Source organism: Acanthopagrus latus, chromosome 13 (assembly GCF_904848185.1).
Source record: "Acanthopagrus latus isolate v.2019 chromosome 13, fAcaLat1.1, whole genome shotgun sequence".
Classification (NCBI taxonomy): domain Eukaryota; kingdom Metazoa; phylum Chordata; class Actinopteri; order Spariformes; family Sparidae; genus Acanthopagrus; species Acanthopagrus latus.
The window spans coordinates 9,172,722-9,193,894 of NC_051051.1; the positions used below are offsets into that span (position 1 = coordinate 9,172,722).

Genomic DNA, 21,173 nt, shown 5'->3' on the forward strand with positions numbered 1-21,173 from the left:
TAGTGAGAGGGAAGTGGAGCATTTTGAGTCATATATAAACAATGTGGCAGATAATTATTTGGTGGAAGTGTCTCGGGTTGTTGTGGGAGGCTGTTGAAATGATCTCCTCGAACAGATGTTGCATTACAGTGACCGGTGCGCGGCGTCCGAAAAGAACCATTCCCACATGCAAAACCCATCGCTCTGGCTGTCTCGCCATGTAATTTGTCTTTGGACGGCGTGCACCGAAGTGACATAACGCCGGAGTAATCAGGGATACTTTGTCTAGGAGGGAGAACACAAAGGCATGCCTGGGATTCCTTTTCTAAGCTCCTGGAAGTAAAACAGAAATGTTAACTCAATAACACGGGCAGTGCATTGTTAATTCATCAGGTCACTTTGTTTTTGAAGCTCTCTCCGGGCCGAGGTCTCCAACTGTTACCCAAGGCATGAGCTGTTGACACGCCGGTTAGGCTTCTATTCTCAAATTTGGTTTTTATAGTCCATGTCTGCAGCTGCCCCTCCGCTTCAAAAAGAGAGAATCGGGTTGTTGTTGAGGCGAGGGTTTATCATCGCTGCCGGACACTTTTTTTTCCACAGGTGTAATGGAAAAACAGATTTGTCTCCAAGAAGTCATTTTCTTTCCGATGATAACGACTCCTGTTGGAAAACGTTCGTTGCGATTGGTAAAATTAACGTGCTTTTCTGTCAAAGTCGACTTGATGGATTTTACTTAAGTTGTCCATCAATCTGTCCGCTGTATGATGCTCTGTTTTTCGCATCTGTCATTTCAAGCGTGAGCAACCCCAGTATATCACCGTCCAAGCTGTCGGAGTGGAAGTTTATGGACTATGGAGGCATTTGTTTTGTTGATTTATTTGGCTTAAGCAGATAAAAGAACTGGAGAGACATTCTTTACTTAACATGGACATGAGGACTAATCTCTGCTCAGTCTAATGTCAAACATCTGTATCTCGGAGCGAGAGCGTCTGATGGACTGTGTCTTCATTAGAGCCGTGGATGCAGCAGACCTCTCCCGCACATCTGGCTCATCGGGGTTGATGAGAAGTGCAGTCCTGTGTTTCTGTAACTTTTCCAGGCAAGGACAAAGCTTGTTTAATTTGCTTGGCAAGGACGAACCTGTGTGTCCGAGGGAAGTGCTGGACATTTTTCTTTGTGGTGCAACTCCATTCCTGCTGCTCTCTAACTATGACTGACAAGGCTTTCCTCGGGCGTTGTGCTGAGTCCGAGTTGAGTTGTGTTTGGAAATTGCGTGCACATCCAGACCGGGGACTTTTTTTTTTTTTTTTCCTAAGTCCGGTTCTGTTCCGTCCTGCGATACAGCGGTATACAAACGAGCTGCCTGTCAAGCGCTGCACATGTGCATATGCTATTCATCAACTTGCCATGTTACAAAACAACTGATACAGAGTTGGTATTATTCCATTAGCTGGCGTAATGCAAAATTAGGAGGATCAGTCGACCGTAAGGCATTGTGCACTCTGATCTTTATTTAACATCGAGTCCAATACACTACATTACACTTGTTAAATAACAGAAACTGTTTAATGAAGAACATCTGGAGCATCAGGAGTCTCATGTTCGGTATACAGCCTTGCTCGAGGCCATTGATAAACCCACACCGCTGGCCGAAGCCGATTTTAAACTGCCGATACGCAGCGCGTGTTCGGCCTATATAACGTTATGACTTTCAGCAAAACCACATTTATGCCTTGCTGCATAAATGAGGGTTTTATTGTTCCAAATACCCTTTCGGGACAGTAAAATCTTGAACTAACTGCGGGAGCAACGGCAGCAAAAAAGACCCGTCCCGAGAATAAGCTCATTAAGGTTACTAAGTACCCCGGCACAAAGGCACATCTGCCTCGTGTCAGAACCTTTGTCTTTATTTTCCGAACGCCACAAATATCACCAGCCACATTTTCCAAGCAGGAAGCTGTGCACAGATAAAAGTCCACTGTCTTACCAGCTACAGAGTAATTTTAGAAACAAATAGCTGCTATTGAACTAAGAATAGTTCCCTTTTTCCATTGATCTGCGCTGTTTGTGAGCTATTTTAAATGTGACATTTCACTATCTGCGGCTCCAGTGGAAATTAGCTCAAAGTGTACATCAGACAGACAGCTCTTTTAGTATACATGGTGCTCAGTTTCGTGGAGTAATCAAAGCCTTTTGTTTTGTTTTAAATCGGGATAATTCGAGACGCTTAAGTCTGAGCATCAACAGTGGGAGGAAAATATCAGTAAACGTCAAAGGTCTCAAGACAGCACAATTTAAGATGATCGCATGAATAAAAATACATCCATGTGCAGGGCTGGAGCTGAGAGCGGCGTTCTCTGGCCCCCTTCGAGGAGTATTAGTGCCAAGTGACCAGAGGTGGCAGAGCACACAGGGCAGACTCTCAAGGTTCTTGGATGCCAAAGAAAGAGTTCTTTCAGACCAACATCTGCCAGGCTTACAGAGCTTAAAGATAAACCGTGCACTCGAATTATCCCAAATCTTCAAAACAGAGGAATACAACGTTTTCAAGGCGACGGTACATTTAAATGGGTCGCTTGTCGTTATAACGTGCAGGTAAATGCCAGATGAGACTTAAACTCAGCATGAAACGTTAATACATTACCTCGTGTGTGAACATGGCTTCTGCCCCGAGTCACGTCAGATGGCGACGGTGGGTTTGTTGTTGTTTTTTAACAATGAAGACAACAACTCCCATGATCCCGCGTCCTGTCACAACATCATGAAACCACTCTTTTGTGTTCGTTGTTTTGATTGAGATGCAGCATAAACTGTGCATTTAAGACAAGTAGCTGCTGATTGTGTGTAAATGTTTACTGTATATCTGTATGTATGTACTCTTAAAGAGAAAGGAGATTAAAACAGACCGTTTCAGACATCACCATTAGCAAAGTGAAAAATGCTGCTTTTGAAGCAAACCCGACTGCACCCCTAAATATACATCACAACCCGGGATGAAATCGACAAAAAAAAAAAAAAAAAAAGGCAAAAAGAAAATGCAGCATCATTAAGGTTTGTCTTCCTGCGCAGACACGTCGCCTTTACCAGGTCAGTGAAGTAGGACAGTCTCTCAAAAAAGAGGCCGACGGGGGATAATTTTGGTGCACCTCCTTAATTGGAGTCGTTACCTATGTAAACCTCAGTCTTGCCTGTCACGCTTTGTTTGTCTCCATTGTGCCGTCATCCCCTCGGAGGCGACGCGCAGCAAACATCTGCGGTGGGCTCGCAGGGGCCGCTCGGTTTAGTGCGCGCGTGAAACCGTGTGTGTTTGTGTGCAGGGGAGAGCGAGAGAGGGGGGCATCTTGGCCAGCCTCTGGTTGACCCTTGTTCACCCCTTCCCTCTCGCCCCGCCCTGCATGAGTCCTCTCCTAAACATGTGTGCAGCTGTCAGCTGGCGAGTGTTTGCACCAGTGTGTGTTGAGCGGGCACGTATGCGAGCGTCCGGACAAGAGATCACTTTTCAATATTTCAATTCCCTTTTCTTTTTTTTTTTTTTTGTTTTCATCTGAGGAGAAAGGTTGCGAGAAATGATTTTTTTTTTGAGCCGAGGTCAGCAGAATAGTGGAGGTTGTAAGAAAGTGAGGTGATCCTCAGAATTTGTGAACGCGTTTTGTAAAAAAAGTCGACTGAGTTATGACAAAAGCGTTTTGTTTTTTTTTCTGTTTTGGGCTTTGTCGTTGCAAAAAGCCAGCTATCGCAGTGTTGAAGCGTTCTTTTCTTGTTTACAGATGGCCTGTAATTGCATGTGTTTTGTTTGTCGGATTGTGCGTGTATAAATATTGCTTCAGGTGTTTTCATAGCAGCAGCAGCAGCAGCAGCAGAGTGAAACTCTGCCTGTTTATTAGTCTTAGACAAAGTTGATAATATCTCTAGTGACAACATCTGGCGGTCACATGAGAGAGCTGTTGGCTGAGTCCGCGGAGATGATGACTGGCTCCGTTTCTGTCTCACTGTTCCTCCTAAATAGAAAAAACAAAAGAAAACTACACACAATCATAAAACCAACACTGCAATGATAAGTTTATGTCTGTGACAGTTAATAACACCCAGTCGTTCTCTTTTCTCTCTCTCTCTCTCTCTCTTTTTTTTTTTGTCCCCCAGCTGCGGCTCCAAAGTTAAAACCGATGAGGAATCCAATAATCGTGGACGAGGGAAGCAAGCTCACAGTAAAGTGTGAGGCAACAGGGAACCCTCTCCCCACCTACAGATGGTTCAAAGATGGCAACGAGCTGAAGAAGAGCAAAAAAGTCCGAATAAGGAACAGCCAGTGAGTACAAGTCACCCGTGTCCCGCAGACGATCTGAGATGAAAAGAGACACTGAGGGAAGGTTGCTTTTATCAAGAGGATGTGCTGCTGCCGTGTGTTTTGAAGAAGCTGTAAAACAAACTCAAAATCAGTGTCGATATAATAAATTTAATTAAAAAACAACAACATTTTTTCGTGTCACGGTCAACAGTAAGAGTAAAACTGGCCAAAAAAAAAAAAACCCAGCACAGTACCTGACTTCCCTGTTCTGTCATGTTTTGGGTGTATTATCGGAGCTGGACACGAGACTCAAGAAAGCACGTTTTGTCTCTCTCTGCTCAGTGTTCAGCGCACCTCCCCCCCCCCCTCGGGCTTTGGCTATACATTAAGAGGACATTGTGCACATGAATGAGCTTTTTACACTTCGTGGCACATTGAGTCATGTTTGACCTTGTTTGCAGGTTGAGCTGTCCTGTCGAGGGTTTCAAAGACAACTCTTTAATGATCGCGGTAATAAGTAGCTCCTCTTTAATAAGTAGCCAATCTAGCTTGCTCTCAGTGGACAGCAACTAACTAGATGGAGACCTAACCCTCACCCTAACCAAAAGCACAACCTGCAATGTGTGAGTAAATAAGACACTTCTTGCCGTCGGTCACACATTTATCTTCACCCATGTTTCTGCGTGCATGACGTCAAAGTCATGCACCGAAATCACTGCCAACTTTCCAAGTAGTTTGCCCGAATCAAAAAGATTTCCTCAGTCGGAAACTAATTTTTCTGATGATCCTGATACCACATGAATGTGTCATATGCAGCTCTCTTAACACATCCATTGTCCTCATCAATGCATTCTCAGCAAACAGCTAGAATGAGTCTAAAGGTGCAATCTGTAAGAATCTGTAAGAAAAATTTCAGTATTAAGAATTTAAAAATGTGCATTGTGTTGCAGAGATATCTACTTAGGTTAGCACGCTAACCCGCCAGCCCCGGCGTGTCCTGCCCCGTAATAGCACTCTGAGCTCCCAGTCAGGACCGCCACCTGCTGCTGACCTGCTAGTTTCCATTAGCTAGTTAGCTCAGTTAGCTGTGCAGCCAGCAGTAACAGCGACATGAGCATGAATTCACAAGTTGGCCAGTTGCACCAAGAAGTAGATGCACTTGTTTTGTTGTAAAAGTCTGCAGCTGTGAAGCCAACAAGCCCCTTTTATGGAACAGTTGCTGTAACGCCTCTGCACTCGTGCTTTCTCAATGTAAGCAGTTTTCCCTCATACTTGGCCCCAGAGTGAGTGAGCATGTATCCCTATCAAAGCAGAGCGTTGTTGCCATGCTGCTGCTTGCCCTGTTGTCTGCCTCTTTGTCTCCCATGTTTCCACTTGTTGCGTTTCCATGCTATTTCCTCCCTGCCCCGATTCCCCTGACTCAGCTGTGCAAGTGTTGTCTCCCACAGGAAAAACTCCAGAGTCCAGATCAACAGAGCAAAACTGGAGGATTCTGGGAATTACACATGTGTGGTGGAGAACCCGCTGGGAAAGGACAACTCCACTGGCACTGTTAACGTCCAAAGCAGTGAGTACACCGACTCCTTAGCAGCAAGTGAAGCGGCACAGATGTGCATTGTTGTTGTCATGACTGTTCTTCTTCCAAATGAGAGATCAAAAGGGGGCCATCGCAAACAGGCATGTAACACCGGTAACACGCATGAAGAACAACTGTCCACACATGTGGCCGAGGGGGCCTTTTAATCAGTGGAACGGTGCATTGTTCCCAGAGGTGGATGGAATTTAAATGCACTGTGCGCAGGATCGCTCAGTTTTCTCATTCACGGCCGATCTGCCGGCAGCGAGAAATCTGCAGCGCGCGGTGCCTTTGACCGTCGCTAGCACACAACAAAAAGCAGCAGAATATAGTAGAAGAAGAGTACAAAATCTTAAAAAACATGCACTCGAAAGAATATGTAAAGTTGTAAGGAAGAAGGGGAAAAAAGTAGTGTCTAAACCCTTCGGATGATAGAATCTAACAGGCTCGTTCACCGGCCGTGGTGTTGGTGGTGTGTATGTGCTGAGTATTGCACAAGTACTGTAGCAGATGAAAGAGCTTCGATAACAGCTGCCTCCATTTGGCGGGGTGGTGAGTTTGTATTTGTTCCGAGCGGTGCGGGTAGCGAGTGCGCGGCGGCTGCGGGCAGCTTGTTGTCTGAATGGATGGAGCCGGTGTTTTTTGAAAAAAAAAAAAAAAATCAAATGAAATAAATGAAGGAGATACAACTAGTGCCTGCGTCGATCTGCCTCGATCAGAGAAGGACCCGATGCTATCTGTATGCGGACTGTCAGGGAGGCATGCGTCAGGTTCGTCTGGCACACATGAGTCAGCGCGATGGCACATTGAGTTTTTCACGGGGCCGTTGGAGAAAAGGCGCTGTTGATGTCGAGGAGTTGTATGCATGACGACATATTCCGGTGAACCCGAGTCTGAGCTGGCTCGACTCATGTGTTCACTGTTCTCTCGCTGCTTTCGGAGAGTCAGTGAGATATGAAAGTAGAGCTCCTCACTCCGTGCCACAGAGGGGATACCCTCATTCTCATCGCCGACCTTGACAGCGGGGTGAGTATACTGACGCGTGAGGTGCGGCTGGTAAGTAAAAGGGAGGTGCCGGAGTTCAGTCATCACTCAGTGCCCTTGTGTTCACTTTCAGGCAGCAATGATCAACCCCCTCCCTTCTCTCTTTATGTTTGTCAAGGCCATCTCTTTTTGGTGCCATTGTTTACAGTTAGCAGACTTAAGCCGGGCTGCATTATTAGAGTAGCAGCTCTTTTCAGAAAGAGAAAAGGGCCCATTGTGTTTGAAAACACAGAGATTTGTCAGTCGGTTTCAACATGCAAGATTCATTTTTCCGGCAAAACAATTGTGCAGAAAAGAAAGTCATCCATCTTGTGTTTAAACAGGGGGGGGATCGCGCGTCGTCTCCTTTTATTCTCTGACATCTGAAAAGCTTCAATGAGTTTTTATAGCCAGATCGTGTGGCTAATGCTGTGCGCCTGTTTGGCTTTATTCCAGTGCAATGATATATTTCTTCTTCTTCTTCTTTTTTTTTTTTTCGCTCAAGAGCGTGCACCATTTAAAGGGTCAGTGACGCGCGAGATACCCGAGACATACTGCGCTAACATTTATGAAAAATTAAACGGTAATCAGTGAGTAACAAATGCGCTTAATGGCAATTAAATGGAAATAGGTTAAACGGTGCTCTGAGCCCTGCAAAGGTCGAGGGGGGGGATTCCCTGGTGGTGGCACCTGTTTGCCTGAGTGTTTAATGAAGGCTTACGAACATGTGACTGGTGGCCCGTGAAACCCTATATGATGATCTTAGCAGGCAAAAGTGGCTGTAATATCAAAGAAAAATATAATATTACAAAGCAACAAACGAAGTGGCCCGAGACGTACAGTAGCCACAATGGATAAAACATGAGTGAGCGATGATACGGTGCACTAGACAGTGTTTTCAGCCGTCGGCACACACCGTATTAAAACATGATACCCCTACATCTGCCGCAAAATATGCTAATAGTTAAAACATGTGTGTGTTTGTGCCTTAAAGATGCAATACGTAGTTTAAGGGGAGAACTTTAAAGATCCTCTTTGACTGATTTTTTTATTTTTTTTTAATTTTTTTATGACTGAAAAAACTGAATAAGCAAACTGACCTTAAAGGACAGCTCAGACTGTTTTACTTTGTTTATATGTGGCGGACCCTGCCACTTTATTTCCAGCTTCAAACAGTGCTCTAAGGACCTTATTTTTCCTCTGAGAACAGCTGGTTTATTCAGTTACGGGAACAATAAATGTTTTATGAGTTTGTATTATGACCTCATTAATATTGTAGATATTACAATTCAGAGTTGGAATTTCTTTTTCCAAAAAACTACATGGTGACCCTTTAGACCTTGCACGCGTTTCCACACACGGCGTGCTGTTGTGGCGATTGTGTCTGTTCTTCGCATGTCTGTCTGTCTGTCAGCGGCTGACTCTTCCTTAAATCACTCCTGGATGCTCCAACAATGGCATCACTGTACCTCCTATCATGTGCTGCGATCAACAGATGTCTGTCTCCCTGTGTGTTTTTTTTTTTTTTTTGTTTGTGTATGTGCGAGTGTGTTTGTTCGTCGTTTCAATGAAGAAGTCCCATTGTGTTACACCAGCGCGCCTAGTTCCGTCATGCTTCAGGGGAGAAAGGCAAGACGGGGCAAATAAGGGGTGGTATGTCCATAGGCAGTGGGAGGGCTGGAACTACATTTGTCAATAAAAGGAGAGTGGCAGCCTCACCGTGCACGTCGCCGTGATTGCCATGAAAAGGCTGAAATTCTCTGCAGATGCTGCCTTTGCAGAGAATATCCTTCAGGAAATAACGGTCGTTTTCTAGCTATGAGTTTTTTGTTTTTGCTTGATTTTGATGCAGAGGACATGTAACACACCAAGACCAAGAGCTGCTTCTCATCCTGAGGTCATAAGAGAAATGGCTGTTGTGTTAAAGGGCTGCAGTGGAGTATGCCTGCCTGCCTGCCTGCCTGCCTGCCTGCCTGCCTGCCTGCCTGCCTGCCTGCCTGCTGCAGTATGTTGCCGAAGCAGCATGTAGCCGCAGTATTATCTGTGTGTGTGCGTGTGTGTGTGTGTGTGTGTGTGTGTGTGCCTTCTAGGGAGGGGGGAAAGGGAGGGGAGGAGTGCAGATGTAGATGGACGGAGAGGGGAGCAGAAAAGAAGAAGAGAGCGTGAATAAAGGGGGGGAAAGAATTACAAAATGAGGGAATGCATGACAGGAAGCAGACAAAGACATTAGGGGGGGAGAGAGCGAGGGGTTGGGTGTGGGAGGGGGGTTGGTGGGGGGGATACAGCCAGAGGAAGGAGAGGCAGACAGTGTGAGGGGGGGAGAAAAGTATGAAGAGGGGGGAAGACAAGAGCCCGCCGTGTTGCAGAGGAGACTTTCACACCCATTTCTTGAACGCAGTTAAGCGCTCGTCGGCTCGGTTTCCAACGCACCTTTCCTGCTCTGTCTGATGTGCACAGTCAGGTGGCTTTTTTTTTCTCAACCTTGCATGCTAACACAGCTGAAAAACACACAGTCATTAAAAAAAAAACACGCAGACAGAGAGTGCAAGATCATAGATGATAAAGTCGAAAGAGGAGCATCATTGTGGAGCTGGCAGCAGCAGAGCGAGTGTAGCACATGGCTGCCTGCCTGCCGTCTGTCCTGGTGAAGGCAGACTTTGGGAAACCATCACTCAGCTCCACCACATGGTGAATATGGGCCACCACAAGCCCAGCAGCTCACACACACGCGCACACACTCCTGCACTGTGCCAGCCACTGGTTTGACTTATTGTTGTGTTGTGTGTGAAGGGGGGTTTGTCTTTATCTCTGGGTTAATATTTTTCTTCAAATTCATGATTTATTTGTTTATTCTTTTCCTTAATTTAGGGTAAGTGGGGATCTTTTCTGCCCAAACGCTAAAGAAAGCTCTCATTTGTATCGGCACTGGGATCTTATCAGTATCTATATTGATCCTGTTACTGCTTATTGGCTCTGATCAATACTATTATTGATACTACTGTCAAGACATGTGACTCAAGTCTTTCAGTCCAAGTCACAAATAAGTATTTTTTCTTGGGCAAGTTCAAATTCAAGCAGAGTCCTTAGTTAGGGCGAGTCAAGTCACTTTTCCTCCACTCAAGATGCTGCAGCCTTACCAGTGAAATAATCACAGTCGAACAAAAGAAAAATATTTTAGAAAAGCTCTTTTATTTCTTCATTTCTTCTCAATCGCAAAATGCATCCCTTGTGAAGTGTGACATGCTGACGGACTGAAAAAAACAAAATTTTAAAAATGCATTGGAAACATAAAAACATGAAAACAGATTTGAGTCATTGTGTTTGAAGTCCAAGCTGAGTCACACATCTTTCGCTCTTAAGTCATCAGGGCAGCGACTTGTGTCGACTTGAGTCACGGTGACTCAAGGCCGCGTCTCTGCTGCCCCCCATCCTTTGGTGCGAAAGATACGTCGTGACATGAGGGAAAGTAAAAAGAATACAAAGTTATTATGACTCACGTAGTCATACAGAGTCCGTCCGATCCTGGCTAATATATGGGCATGTGTGCAAAAATGAAACGTTTTTCTTTGAAAAGAAAAATACGCTTGAGGTAAATTCTTCAATGATTCAGTTCCCAGTCAGTTTACTGTTCCAGGGCTGTGATGTCATGACTATAACATTTACTGTTAAACTGTAAAACATCCTGCCTCTGTTATCTACACTGACTTTTTTGATAACCACATTTGAAGAATCGTTGCCAAAAACATCCATTTATATATATCTTTGTATTTTAGAATCAGCCAGTGTATCGATTTTGGCATTTGTTTTACACCTTAAAGTCGACATCAGCCCCAAAGATCCAGCATCTGTCTGGCTTTCGCATGAACAACCAATGTAAAATTAGTTATCTCTGTTGTCGGCACAGCTCACTCTGAGCTCAGAGTTTGTTCAGGCTACCTGGTGATTATGTGAACACACTGGACTCCATTGTAGTGAAAGATTGTAAATCTTGACAACAGCTTTTTGACGTACCTGCTGTCGTTTTATCTCACGCCAGCTAAGGCATGTTTGGCGAAATAAATGTTTAAAAGAAATACAGACGGCAGCACAGTTTGTTCAGGAGCTTGTCCAAATTTCAGTACTGACCAGTCAGGTATTGCTAATTGGTCAGTACCAATCAGCGGTACTGGTCCTCGACACCCATTATCTAACATATCGCAAATGGATTTCCTGCTCTACCAGAAGTGTAAGTGTAGCATTTTTCATCAGCGAGTGTGAACATATACTTCTTCTAAGTCTGCATGCAAAGAGCGGGGAGTTTCAGACAAACCCGAGGTGTGAGCTAATAGGCGTTGCTTCGCTGAACAAGTGATCCATCATGAAGGAGTACGGGGAGGAGAGGAGCCACTGCCCCTTGACACATGAAGCAAAAACATGGAAACCCCTTATAATTGATACTACACGTAACAGCTGGCCATCGCTCAGCCTGCGTCAATATTTGTGCGGCAGGACAAATGTGCCACCCTTGCAACTCTGAACCGAGGTGTAGGCCGCCGGTGTGCAAATTGCCTTGGGAGGCGAGAAAAAAAATAAAATATCCGACGCGTTCGAGGCTGAACCTGGAATCTCAGAGCGAATCCCCTCGTGTGTTTTAAAGCCGCGCAGTTTGCCAGTAACGGTGAAAGATTGGACTTGCGCGTGGACTTCACTCATGTCTTTTTTTGTTTGACCGGGGGAAAGAGAAACGCACACTGTCAGCTGATCGAATGCCAGTTGCTGTATAATTATTCAGCACAGATGGCGGGATGTTCTGCTGACTGGAATCTTTAAGGTTTCTCGTTGTCAGTGCCTCAGCCCCCTTTCGTTCCCCGCTTCCCCTTCGCCGAGGCGGCCTTTTGGAAGAAACGTGGCATCAATCAGGGGGAGCCATTTTGACATTCTTCTCCTAATCCGCAGTGTGTTATTGTTTTTGTTTTGCCAACTTCGGCATTGCGACAGAATGCGTGACAGCACACAGCATGTGGCGAGAGTGTGTGTCTCCCGGTGGTCTGGTTATGTCGTGTGTCCTTTTAGCAGTGTTCTGGAACAATCGCTGCCTTTTCCAGAGCGGTGTTTTCAGCTTCGTGCCCAACCCCCAGTGTAGAGGGACCAGGGACCATTTGTTGTCCATTTGGTCTGACCTCTACCCTGTAATCAGTCTGGCATGGTAAGACCTGCTGGCCCTCTGCAGAACGGTGTAGTATATCATCGACTGTTTTCTATAAGGCCAGTGTGAAGGAGCAACACTAGTCAAAGTTTGCTTGGCTCCACGTGGCTTCAGATTAAGGCCTCCCATTATCCTACAGGCTGCTGTGTTGTGATAAGCGCTTGCGAGGCAGCCATGTGTCTGCAGGCTGCAGGTCACATCCTTGGGGGGTGCTGTGCGCAGCTCCGCTGAGAGAGTGTGTGAGCGTCCAGGAATGTGTTGATGGAAATCACAGCTGAACATATGATTGCTCCAACCTCAGCCTCAGTCATGCTGGGGCCCACCAGCAACAATTTTGCGCATGCACGCTCACATGCAGGCAGGCAGGCAGGCCCACACACACGCGTGCACTTGCAGACGTGCACATACCTTTGCATGCTTTCTCGCTCCCCCCCCCCGTCCCGAAAGTCGAACGCAGTCCCTTCTGTCACGCAAGTACCGCTTAACTAACTTCAAATGGCCTCGTGGCTTTTTACAACTAGATGGGCGAAACTGCGTTCGAGCATCTCCGCGACATCACGGCATGTCATCCAGCGGAGGTCTCGGCCGCTGTCGACTCCAACACGTAACGTAGGTCGGTCCACCTCATCCCATACATGCTGAATTGGATTTTAGGCCAGTGCAAGAATCTAAATCCCTCTCTAATTTATTCAATTATCAATCAAAAGTGATCAGTTCATGCATCTCTTTAATGGAGAGCCCCCATGTTTAATCAAAAGCAGCAAAAACGACCTCTTGGATGCCTGTGTGACAGATAAAACATGATAATGTGCCCTCTAGGGTGCCCTTCCAGTTCAGTATAAATGTTTGATGACTTTCTGTGTGCTGGTGCCCCAACGCATACAGCTGGAGTCTTCTTTTTTTTTTTTTTACCCATGCCCCTTAAACACCCTGGAGTCTACGACCGAATACATTAATCAAGAAGTTACTATGAAGTTCAAAACATTTCGTGGCATCGCTCTATCTGGGGACCTTAATTGTGTGAGGGAACCAGATTAACAGCAGAAAAGCATCTGAGAGTGATGAAGAATCTGAACATTTTGAACTCTTAATAAGCAGTCAAGCAGAGTCTATAAACCATGAATTAACTATTTCAAATTAAGCACAGTTGTAAAAGCAAACGTGTTACACTCGGGGTGTCCTGGGCCTGAATCTTGAGCAAAAGCAGATGAAAATATATATTTTTAGGATCATTTAAAGTCAGTCAGTTACGTCATATTTATTTTTTTCATGAGTTTAGTGAAAAACAAAGCTTTTAGAGGCCTGATTGTCACCAGTCAGAGAGGTGAAATGATGCTTAATGCTGCATCATAGTCATGTTTGCTGCAGATATTCGGGGGACGCACAAGAGAAAAAAGCGTCAGTATGTGTTGTGAGAAACTCTGACATGCTTTGGACTGGAAGGCCGTTATTCCTCTGTTTTTCCTCAGTAATGTTAACTGCTTCAGAGCGCCCTTACACAAATAAACACCAGACCAAAAAAAAAAAAAAAAAAACACATCTCTTTCTGTCTTAATTCCAGTAAGTGTTCATATCTGTCCCACGTAAGTGAAACATCACAGTAAGTACTACTTTGAACCAGATAAACAACAACTTCCTGTGCTCCTTCTATGTCTCTGTCCGGTAAGACTAGTAAAAACAAAACTTACTCCCCCCCTTACTACGCAAGCGACAAGATAAACTCATCGCTGATGACGCTAAAGGATGTAAGTTGTGGTCGCGGCTGAATGTGGAGTATCTGTACACCAGTCGATTGTATTGATTGGTGTGGGTAAGCAGCAGCAGCAGAGGCAGCCGTGTCTGAGAGGAGCAGGGCTCCACATCTGCCAAGTGTTCTGTATTTACGGCCCACCGGAGAACAGCTTGTCGAGTTCTGTGGATCAAGCCTCTGTGCTATTAGTCATGCCCACTTTTTCAAAATTATCCTCAGTCTCGGAGTCCGGACGGGCATTCCTCCAAGGTGGTCTGCCGGTCGCTCCGACATCTCAGGTCTGGTCACTTGGTTCAAGCACCAAAAAAATCAGGATCCAGTCTTTCCTGTGTGGAGCACATAGGATGCCGTGAGCTAAAAGTAGTGGTGAAGAAAGCTCAGATCATTTTATTTGTAAGATGGCCGATTTTTGCTGATGTTTTGGGTCGGTAGCCAGCCCGATCTACCTTCTTAGGGAGTTGGTTGATGAGTTGGGATGAGATTCCACAATCAACCTCCTTACAAATATTTACCTCAAATTAAAAGTACTAATACTGCACTGTAAAAATAGTCTGATAGAAGAAATGTTACTAAAGTAAAAATCAGGGAAGTGTACTGAAAGTATTAAAAGTACCCGATGCAGAAAAATGGCCCCTCTGACTATTGTGTTATTATGTATCACATCATAGGATTATGATCGTTTGTGGATTAATACAAAAGCAGGATACTTTACTGTTGTGATCGGTTGAGTTGGAGTTAATTTTTAATCATCAACTAAAAGTAATGATTATTTGCGCTATGGATTCATCTTCTGGTAATTTTCTTGGTTAAAATGTCTGAAAAAGTGCAATGTGAAAGCTTGTGTTGTCTGACCATCGGCCAAAAACCTCAAAACAAAATAAACAAAAAAATGCAGTTAAATGAATTAATTGTTTTTTGTTTTGTTTTTTTACATGAGGATTTAGTTCAACAGTTATCAAATACTTGAGATAAGATATACTTTCTTGCTAGTTACATGAAGCTAAAGTACAGTCTTTCCCTCCTAAATGTAGTGAAGTAGAAGTAGGAAGTGGCCAAAAAAAATATATCACTCAGATTTGTAATTAAGTACGCTTCTTGACTTGGCACAAAGATATTACTGTTGCAGCATGGACGCTCTGGTTTATAGATGATGCTGAACATGTGCCAGTGTTGAAACAAATTTGACACTGATCTCGGCTTTTGGATACAAAACTTTCACTCATTCGTCCCCGCACAGCCCCGTACTCTTCCATAGTGTTAATAAGAGCTGTCAGGCAAATTTACAGAAGGCTTCATCCCAGAGTTACAGCACGTACCGTATCTTTAAAAAAGTCTTTGGTGCTCTAACTTTGTTGAAATAAAAAATTAAGAAGAGGTGGAAATTTACCCTGACGTTTTGAGGAATCTGAGTGAGTACCCAACACTGACCACACAGCAAAACCGACAGTTCAAGATTCGATCGATTCACTGTTTTCACAGCCCTGCTTGTTATGCCGTCCGACGTCGCCTCTTACCTCACGACAGCTGGAGCGTGTCACAGCTTAGACCTTGTTTTGAAGCTCTCCCACGATAATGTTTAGCTGCAGAGGCAGTCATAAAATCGTCACTTCGCCCACGCTCGCACGTTGTTTTTTGTTTACTGTCGGGGCCCTCTCTGTATTAGTGGGCAGCATCCGGGACAGCGGGAAGCTCCAGAGTAAATGGAAGAGTTGATGTCATGAGCGGATGAACGCCCACAGCATCGTAAGCACACATCACGCAGTCGTGCGAGCATCGATGAGCCGCCGGGGGGCCACGGCTGTGTGGCGCTACCGACGGGCCCAGTGTATACAGCACTTAGGGGAGAATTATGGCAATGATAAAGCAAATGGAAACACTGAATCATGATGAATATCAAGTAACTCGATAGGTTAGAGGTTTGTTTCATGCTTGTAAGACCTGTTAGGACTGCGTGTTCTGCCTTCGCCGCTAGCGTCTCGTTTTACAAAAGTGTTGTAAGTACGAAGCACAGGCTTGTGAGAAGTTGTGTAATCGCTTTAATCACCTGAATGCCATGGTTCCCAGCCTGGGTGTCCTGACAACTCATCGCCGAAGCAGAAGGGGGGGGGGTCTACTTTTCTTCGGGATCCAACCAGTGGCCCTGGGATTGAGTCCCGGCCTGGGGCCCTCAGCTGCATGTCAGCCCCCCCCCCCCCTTCCTGTTTCCTGTCATCTCTGAAGCTGTCCTATCAGACCACCAAAAAAATGTGTTTTAAGGTAAATCCACATAGCTTCCACTCTCTGCTAAACAGCCTCCTCATGCGTCAGACAAGTACGTCGTTTAGATAACCAAAAGTTAACTGAACGATGGCCCATCACCCGTGAGGTGACCCCCCCAAAACGCACACAAAAGTGTTAGACATAAAGTAGTAAAATTATTGCACCGTTTACAAGTTGTAGATAGAATATGTGAATGAAACTGAAAGGCAGGTATTCCACGATGCTTTTTTGAAGGGCCAGATATGAAAAGACGATATCATCTCAGATAATGTGGTAGAAAGTTCACGTTTTGAACACACAACACACAAGTCAGCTCCCAAATACTATACGTCAGTAATTCATCACCTTTTCTGACCCGAGTTATGCAACCTACTGACTTTGACACATACGTGTTAATGTGTTGTCGAAGCAGCAGCAGCTGGATCGTCATTACTGGGGGGAAAATATGAGAAAAAATATGAAAAACAAACACTTTGCTCAAAGCGTCATTATGTTTGTGTTTGCACCGCTGATTCACTTTAATCCCGTCAATCCCGGCCCGATAAGCGGGCGCCCTCGATCGGATCTTTGCAAAACAAAAAAACAAACACGACTAAGTTATCCGAAAATCACCCCCACATCTCACGTCTTGGGATGTCCAGTAATCTCACGGTGTTCTGCGGGACAGTTAAGCCCTCAGTGTGAATGAGCGAGGATATTGCTATGTGTGTGGAAGGAAGCAGCTGTTACACTTGAAGAGCTGAGTGATGTGAGCAGGAGGTGACATGAGGTTTTTTTTCTTTCTTTTTTTTTTTCCCCTGCTCCGTGCAGGGGCTTTTGTTAACTCTTGCAGGGTTCCCCCTCGACGACTCCAACTTAACTGGGACTTCATTTAATAGCACAATAAAAGATTTCCCTTTTTTCGGGGGCCCCTCCTCGGCCGTCCTGGTGGTCTCTTCCCCCTAAGGTGACCCCAGCTGTGGGTGACTGTGCGGGATTTTTAACAAGAACTAACAAGAAACTGCTAATGCTTTCAAAGAGGGAGCGAGATATTGCCTGAAAATGATTCATTGCATCCTTAAAGGCTTGCCCGCACTGAGTCAGTAATAATTTGCAGTTGCTTGTGAGTTCAGTGAGCAGAGGCAGGTCTGTGAAACTAGTAAACCATTGTTCGCTCGCATCAAACAGAAATCCCTGCTCCTCCTATTACTTAGCATCTTTCAGAAATTGGACGTGGGCGATTCCTGGTGTCTTCACACTTCTGTCAAGGGTTTTCTTTGAGGAACATGTACTTACCATTCCATTGCTTAAAGCTCAGGGGGAGCGCAGTACTGTAGTTTGGTTGCCACAGCTGTCTCTCGTCCCACAACCTCCCATTACTGCATCGCGCCGCTTCCTTTTGGCCGGCGGTTTTGCAACGGTGTTCGTCGCATCGTGTCTACTGGGGGTGACTAAGTTTCTTTCCTGGGGATTCTAGCGTGAGGGCAGGTTTGGGGGGAGGGGGTTAGGGACAGCGCCGTGGAAGCCATTTCACACTCACTTTAATCACCGATACACTCACAGTGAACTCATCCTTTTAGTATACAGAGGGCCGGCAGCCTAACAAAACAGGCAGCGCTCCATTGCCCGTTTTTCAGGATGTACAGCCAGTGTGGGTGGTGTGTGTGCACGCACACACACACACACACACACACACACACACACACACACACACAAGCGCGGACTGTGTGCTTTTTGGCTTTCGGAGAAAGAGCAGAGGGAAAACCTTTAGTCCCAGCAGCTGGCCACTACTGTAGCTGTGAGCACAAGACCCAAATATGGAGCTGTGGTATATGTCTTCTGTATCTGGTGCGCGGTTAAAACGTCTGCCCTTCCTCAGAAATGAGGGCCAGCTGTTGAAGATTGAAGGACAAAGGAGAGATGCGGGGAGCCTCCCAACTGTGTCTGTAAAAAGTGAGAATCATCATCTGGAAAACTTGCTGTTATACTGATATACACTTTACATTTTTAGCATTATATGCCAAAAAAGGTTTCTGGAGGTCAGCGGTGGATTCAGGATGTTTGAGCGGTCAGGGCATCACATGTTTGCAGAGGAGGGCACCAGTGCACAGAAAGTCGTGGTATATTTAGAGTGAAGCTAGGGTGCTTCGCCTTTTGTCTGCTGGAAGGGCACCCTAGAGGGTGCTCTCTCAAACACGGGGGCACCTCCTGCAGTCTCTCAGTGTAAAAGTCCTCTCCGTTGCTCTCACTCACTAGAAAAAGGTCCTTCTCTCTCGACTCTTGGTGCTTCTAGTTCCCCACCTTTTGATGCCGTTGACAAATCTGAGTTAGACGTAGACAGTTTGCCAGTACCGCGCTGGCGTCTGACATGGTAACCCGTATGTAACACTGTAATGTGTGTTAGTGTCCAGGAGACTCTATAGAACCGGTCATTTGTTGAAATTAAAGGTTATAATCGGCAGAACTGTCAGTGAAATCCGGCCCATTTCTAACAGCTGCCTGGGCGTCTTTTCTGGCCTCCGCTGTTCTCGGCTGCTCCAACAACAATCTGAGAGTTTGGAGGAAAAATAAATAAATGAAAGTAAAAGTTTATTAAAATAAACTGTAATGCTTCAAAACAGTAAATTGAGCAGCTTGCCGACAAAATAACTGACCAGCCATCCCGCGTATCTTTTGCTAACTTGGCACTGCGCTTTCTGGAGGAAAAGTGTTTCTTCTGATTAGTTTGAAAATCATAAACTAGACTAAACTATTTTCCTCCGGGGTTTCATCCGCTTCTTCTCACAGCTCCTTTCACATCCGGACTGCAGAGGTCAAACAAAGTCTGTGTCGTAACCATCATATTACATTGAAATGTAAATTCGGGAGATATCTCCCGCTTGCTTCATCGAGCTCCAGCAGAGGTCCTGCTCGATGGCCTCTCGGCAGCAGATACTGGAGGAGCGGAGCGGTGTGTTTTCACAGTCGGGTCACAGATGTGCTCCTCTGACTTTTACCACCGGAGTTGCTGTCTGTCAGGCAAGTTTAGACAAAAGATGGCCCAAGGTTGAGCGGCTCTGAAGTGGTTAGGTCCTGGCAACATGTGGTGGATTTTCCCTTTTTACACAAAGGCCCAATCCCATTAAACTTTGCACAATTAGCCCTAACCCCTCCATTTTGCACGTTCAAGCCTAGGGGCAGGGTGTCCTGATTCATGGGTAAGCAGAGGCTAAAACTGAAAGAAGCCAAGTTGCAGCTCCTCTAACATCGGGGCGGACTGGAACGGTAGGAGCACAGGTTGCTAATGTTAGCCTGTGAAGCGTTGCGAGTGGCCAGGAAAGAAGCAATGCAATTAGTTAATAGATGACCGGCGAGCGTCCATGATTCTCTGTCTCAATCAGATAACTGGCAAATGGCACCATGATAATACCAGGATTACCGACTACCGATGACAAATAAAGGTCTTGAAGGGTCGTCCCATTTCTTCTGGGCAGTTTTGAGACTACTCGTGACATCTGTTCTGAGAGGTAGGTGCACAGTTCATAATGGAATCGAGCCCAAGTCATTCGGCGGTTTGATCCTTTTGCAATCGAGCACTCGTCCCTGCAAGAGTACGCACGTGTGACTACAGTGGCCGTGGCGGAGAAAAGGTGCAGTGGGGAAAATGAAAACAAAAGGCATCCTCAGGACGCCACGCTGAGCCCGAGCTTAGAACAGCCCCGTCTGGAGCTGCGCCGCGGAAAACACCATGTGTCACTTTGTTGCCAACTGCACGCATTCTGGTGCCCGCCAGCGGTCATACCAACACCCGCTCGTGCACCCGCGCCAATACCCGAGCCCTGCCTGAGTGCGCTCTGCTTCTCTACGCTGTGCACGAGCAGCTGTTGTGCAATCACACACACTGGGCTGCTCTTTGATTTCGGTTCAGCGCAGAGACGATTGAGGCAGGCAAGACCAGGCATATCAGCTATGTGACTGAAAAATGGTAATAGGAGACAAGAATATAAAAGAAGACACACTGGTTGTGGCGGTGGCAGTGTTGCTGGAGAGTGGGTGGTAGATTAATGTTCCTGGCAGGCTCCATTTTGTTCATTTCTAAACATTCCTGTTTCATACTGAAGGTGTTTGAATTGTGGATCATTTCCTATTGAAAAAAAAGCTTTAAGTGCTCTCCCATTCACAATGGGTCCTACCTACAGTAAACAGCAATTTAATTCCTTCTCTGGGTATTTGTCATGAAATCTCTTCTGCTCACTTTGAACTCTGTTCAAATTACTCGAAGACACAGATGCCGGCTATTGCCATTGATTGGGTGTGCCTATACTGTCTGTGTGGAAGTAGGTGCGTGCTTGTTTTTTGTTGGCTTTGGCAAGCTGGAATATTTTCCAACTTAAGATCCTGTCGACAAACCTTCTTTTCTCAACCCTCCTCTTCCCCGGATTGCTCCCGTATCCATCCCTCTTTTCTTTTTTTTGGCCTCTCGTTTGTTTCTGTTTTGTTTTGTTTTTTTGTCTCTTTCATCCCTGCTACATTTGTCCGGACTTGAGCTCCTGTCAAGATATGTTGTGGCTCTAAATCTGAGAATGAAAACATGGATTGCGTGTAATTAACAACATTTCAAATAAGAAAGTATCAATCTTTCAGGCGTATGAAAGGAAACGTTTACAGGGAGCAGATCCTCCTTGTAGCGGTGTGATGTACGTCCAAACCTTTGTCTTACTTTTTCCTCATTGGTGCAATTTGTCTCCAGCTCCACTTTCTGCAGGACTGTATTGTCGCTTTTCAACGCCACTACTCCCACACTGTAAATATAGCATAAGTATAATTTTCTTTTCATTCACGCATGCACCATCCTAACCATCCTCACACACCCTCCGTCACCACATCAGTCCCAGCCGCCGGCAGCTCTGCATTGAACCGAAACTGAGCTCTCCAATTCAGTCTTTTTGTTCCCTCGCCTTATCTGCTTATCTTATTTATTCCCTCCGTGTGAAATAGCCGAGCCCAGACAGAACCACGGCGAAGGAACACGAGTGTTGCAAGAATGCATGCAACATGAATTGGGCTCTTGCGCAGAGATAAAAGATCTCGGTCCCAGCTGTAACAGGAGACATGTCAGGCATTCCCTGCCAGGAGTCGGGAGGTGAGGGGAGGAGGG

The 21,173-nt window shown here is 45.6% G+C and overlaps 1 protein-coding gene across 4 annotated transcripts in view; it reads left to right on the forward strand.

The window, feature by feature from the left end:
• Positions 1-21,173, forward strand: part of nrg2a (neuregulin 2a) — an 81,409-nt gene that overhangs the window by 31,875 nt on the left and 28,361 nt on the right. For all 4 annotated transcript variants that reach the window (XM_037118469.1, XM_037118468.1, XM_037118470.1 and 1 more), the window contains exons 2-3: positions 4,120-4,285; positions 5,713-5,831. In XM_037118469.1, the coding sequence (XP_036974364.1) occupies positions 4,120-4,285; positions 5,713-5,831 (285 nt within the window). The remainder of the gene's footprint in view (positions 1-4,119; positions 4,286-5,712; positions 5,832-21,173) is intronic.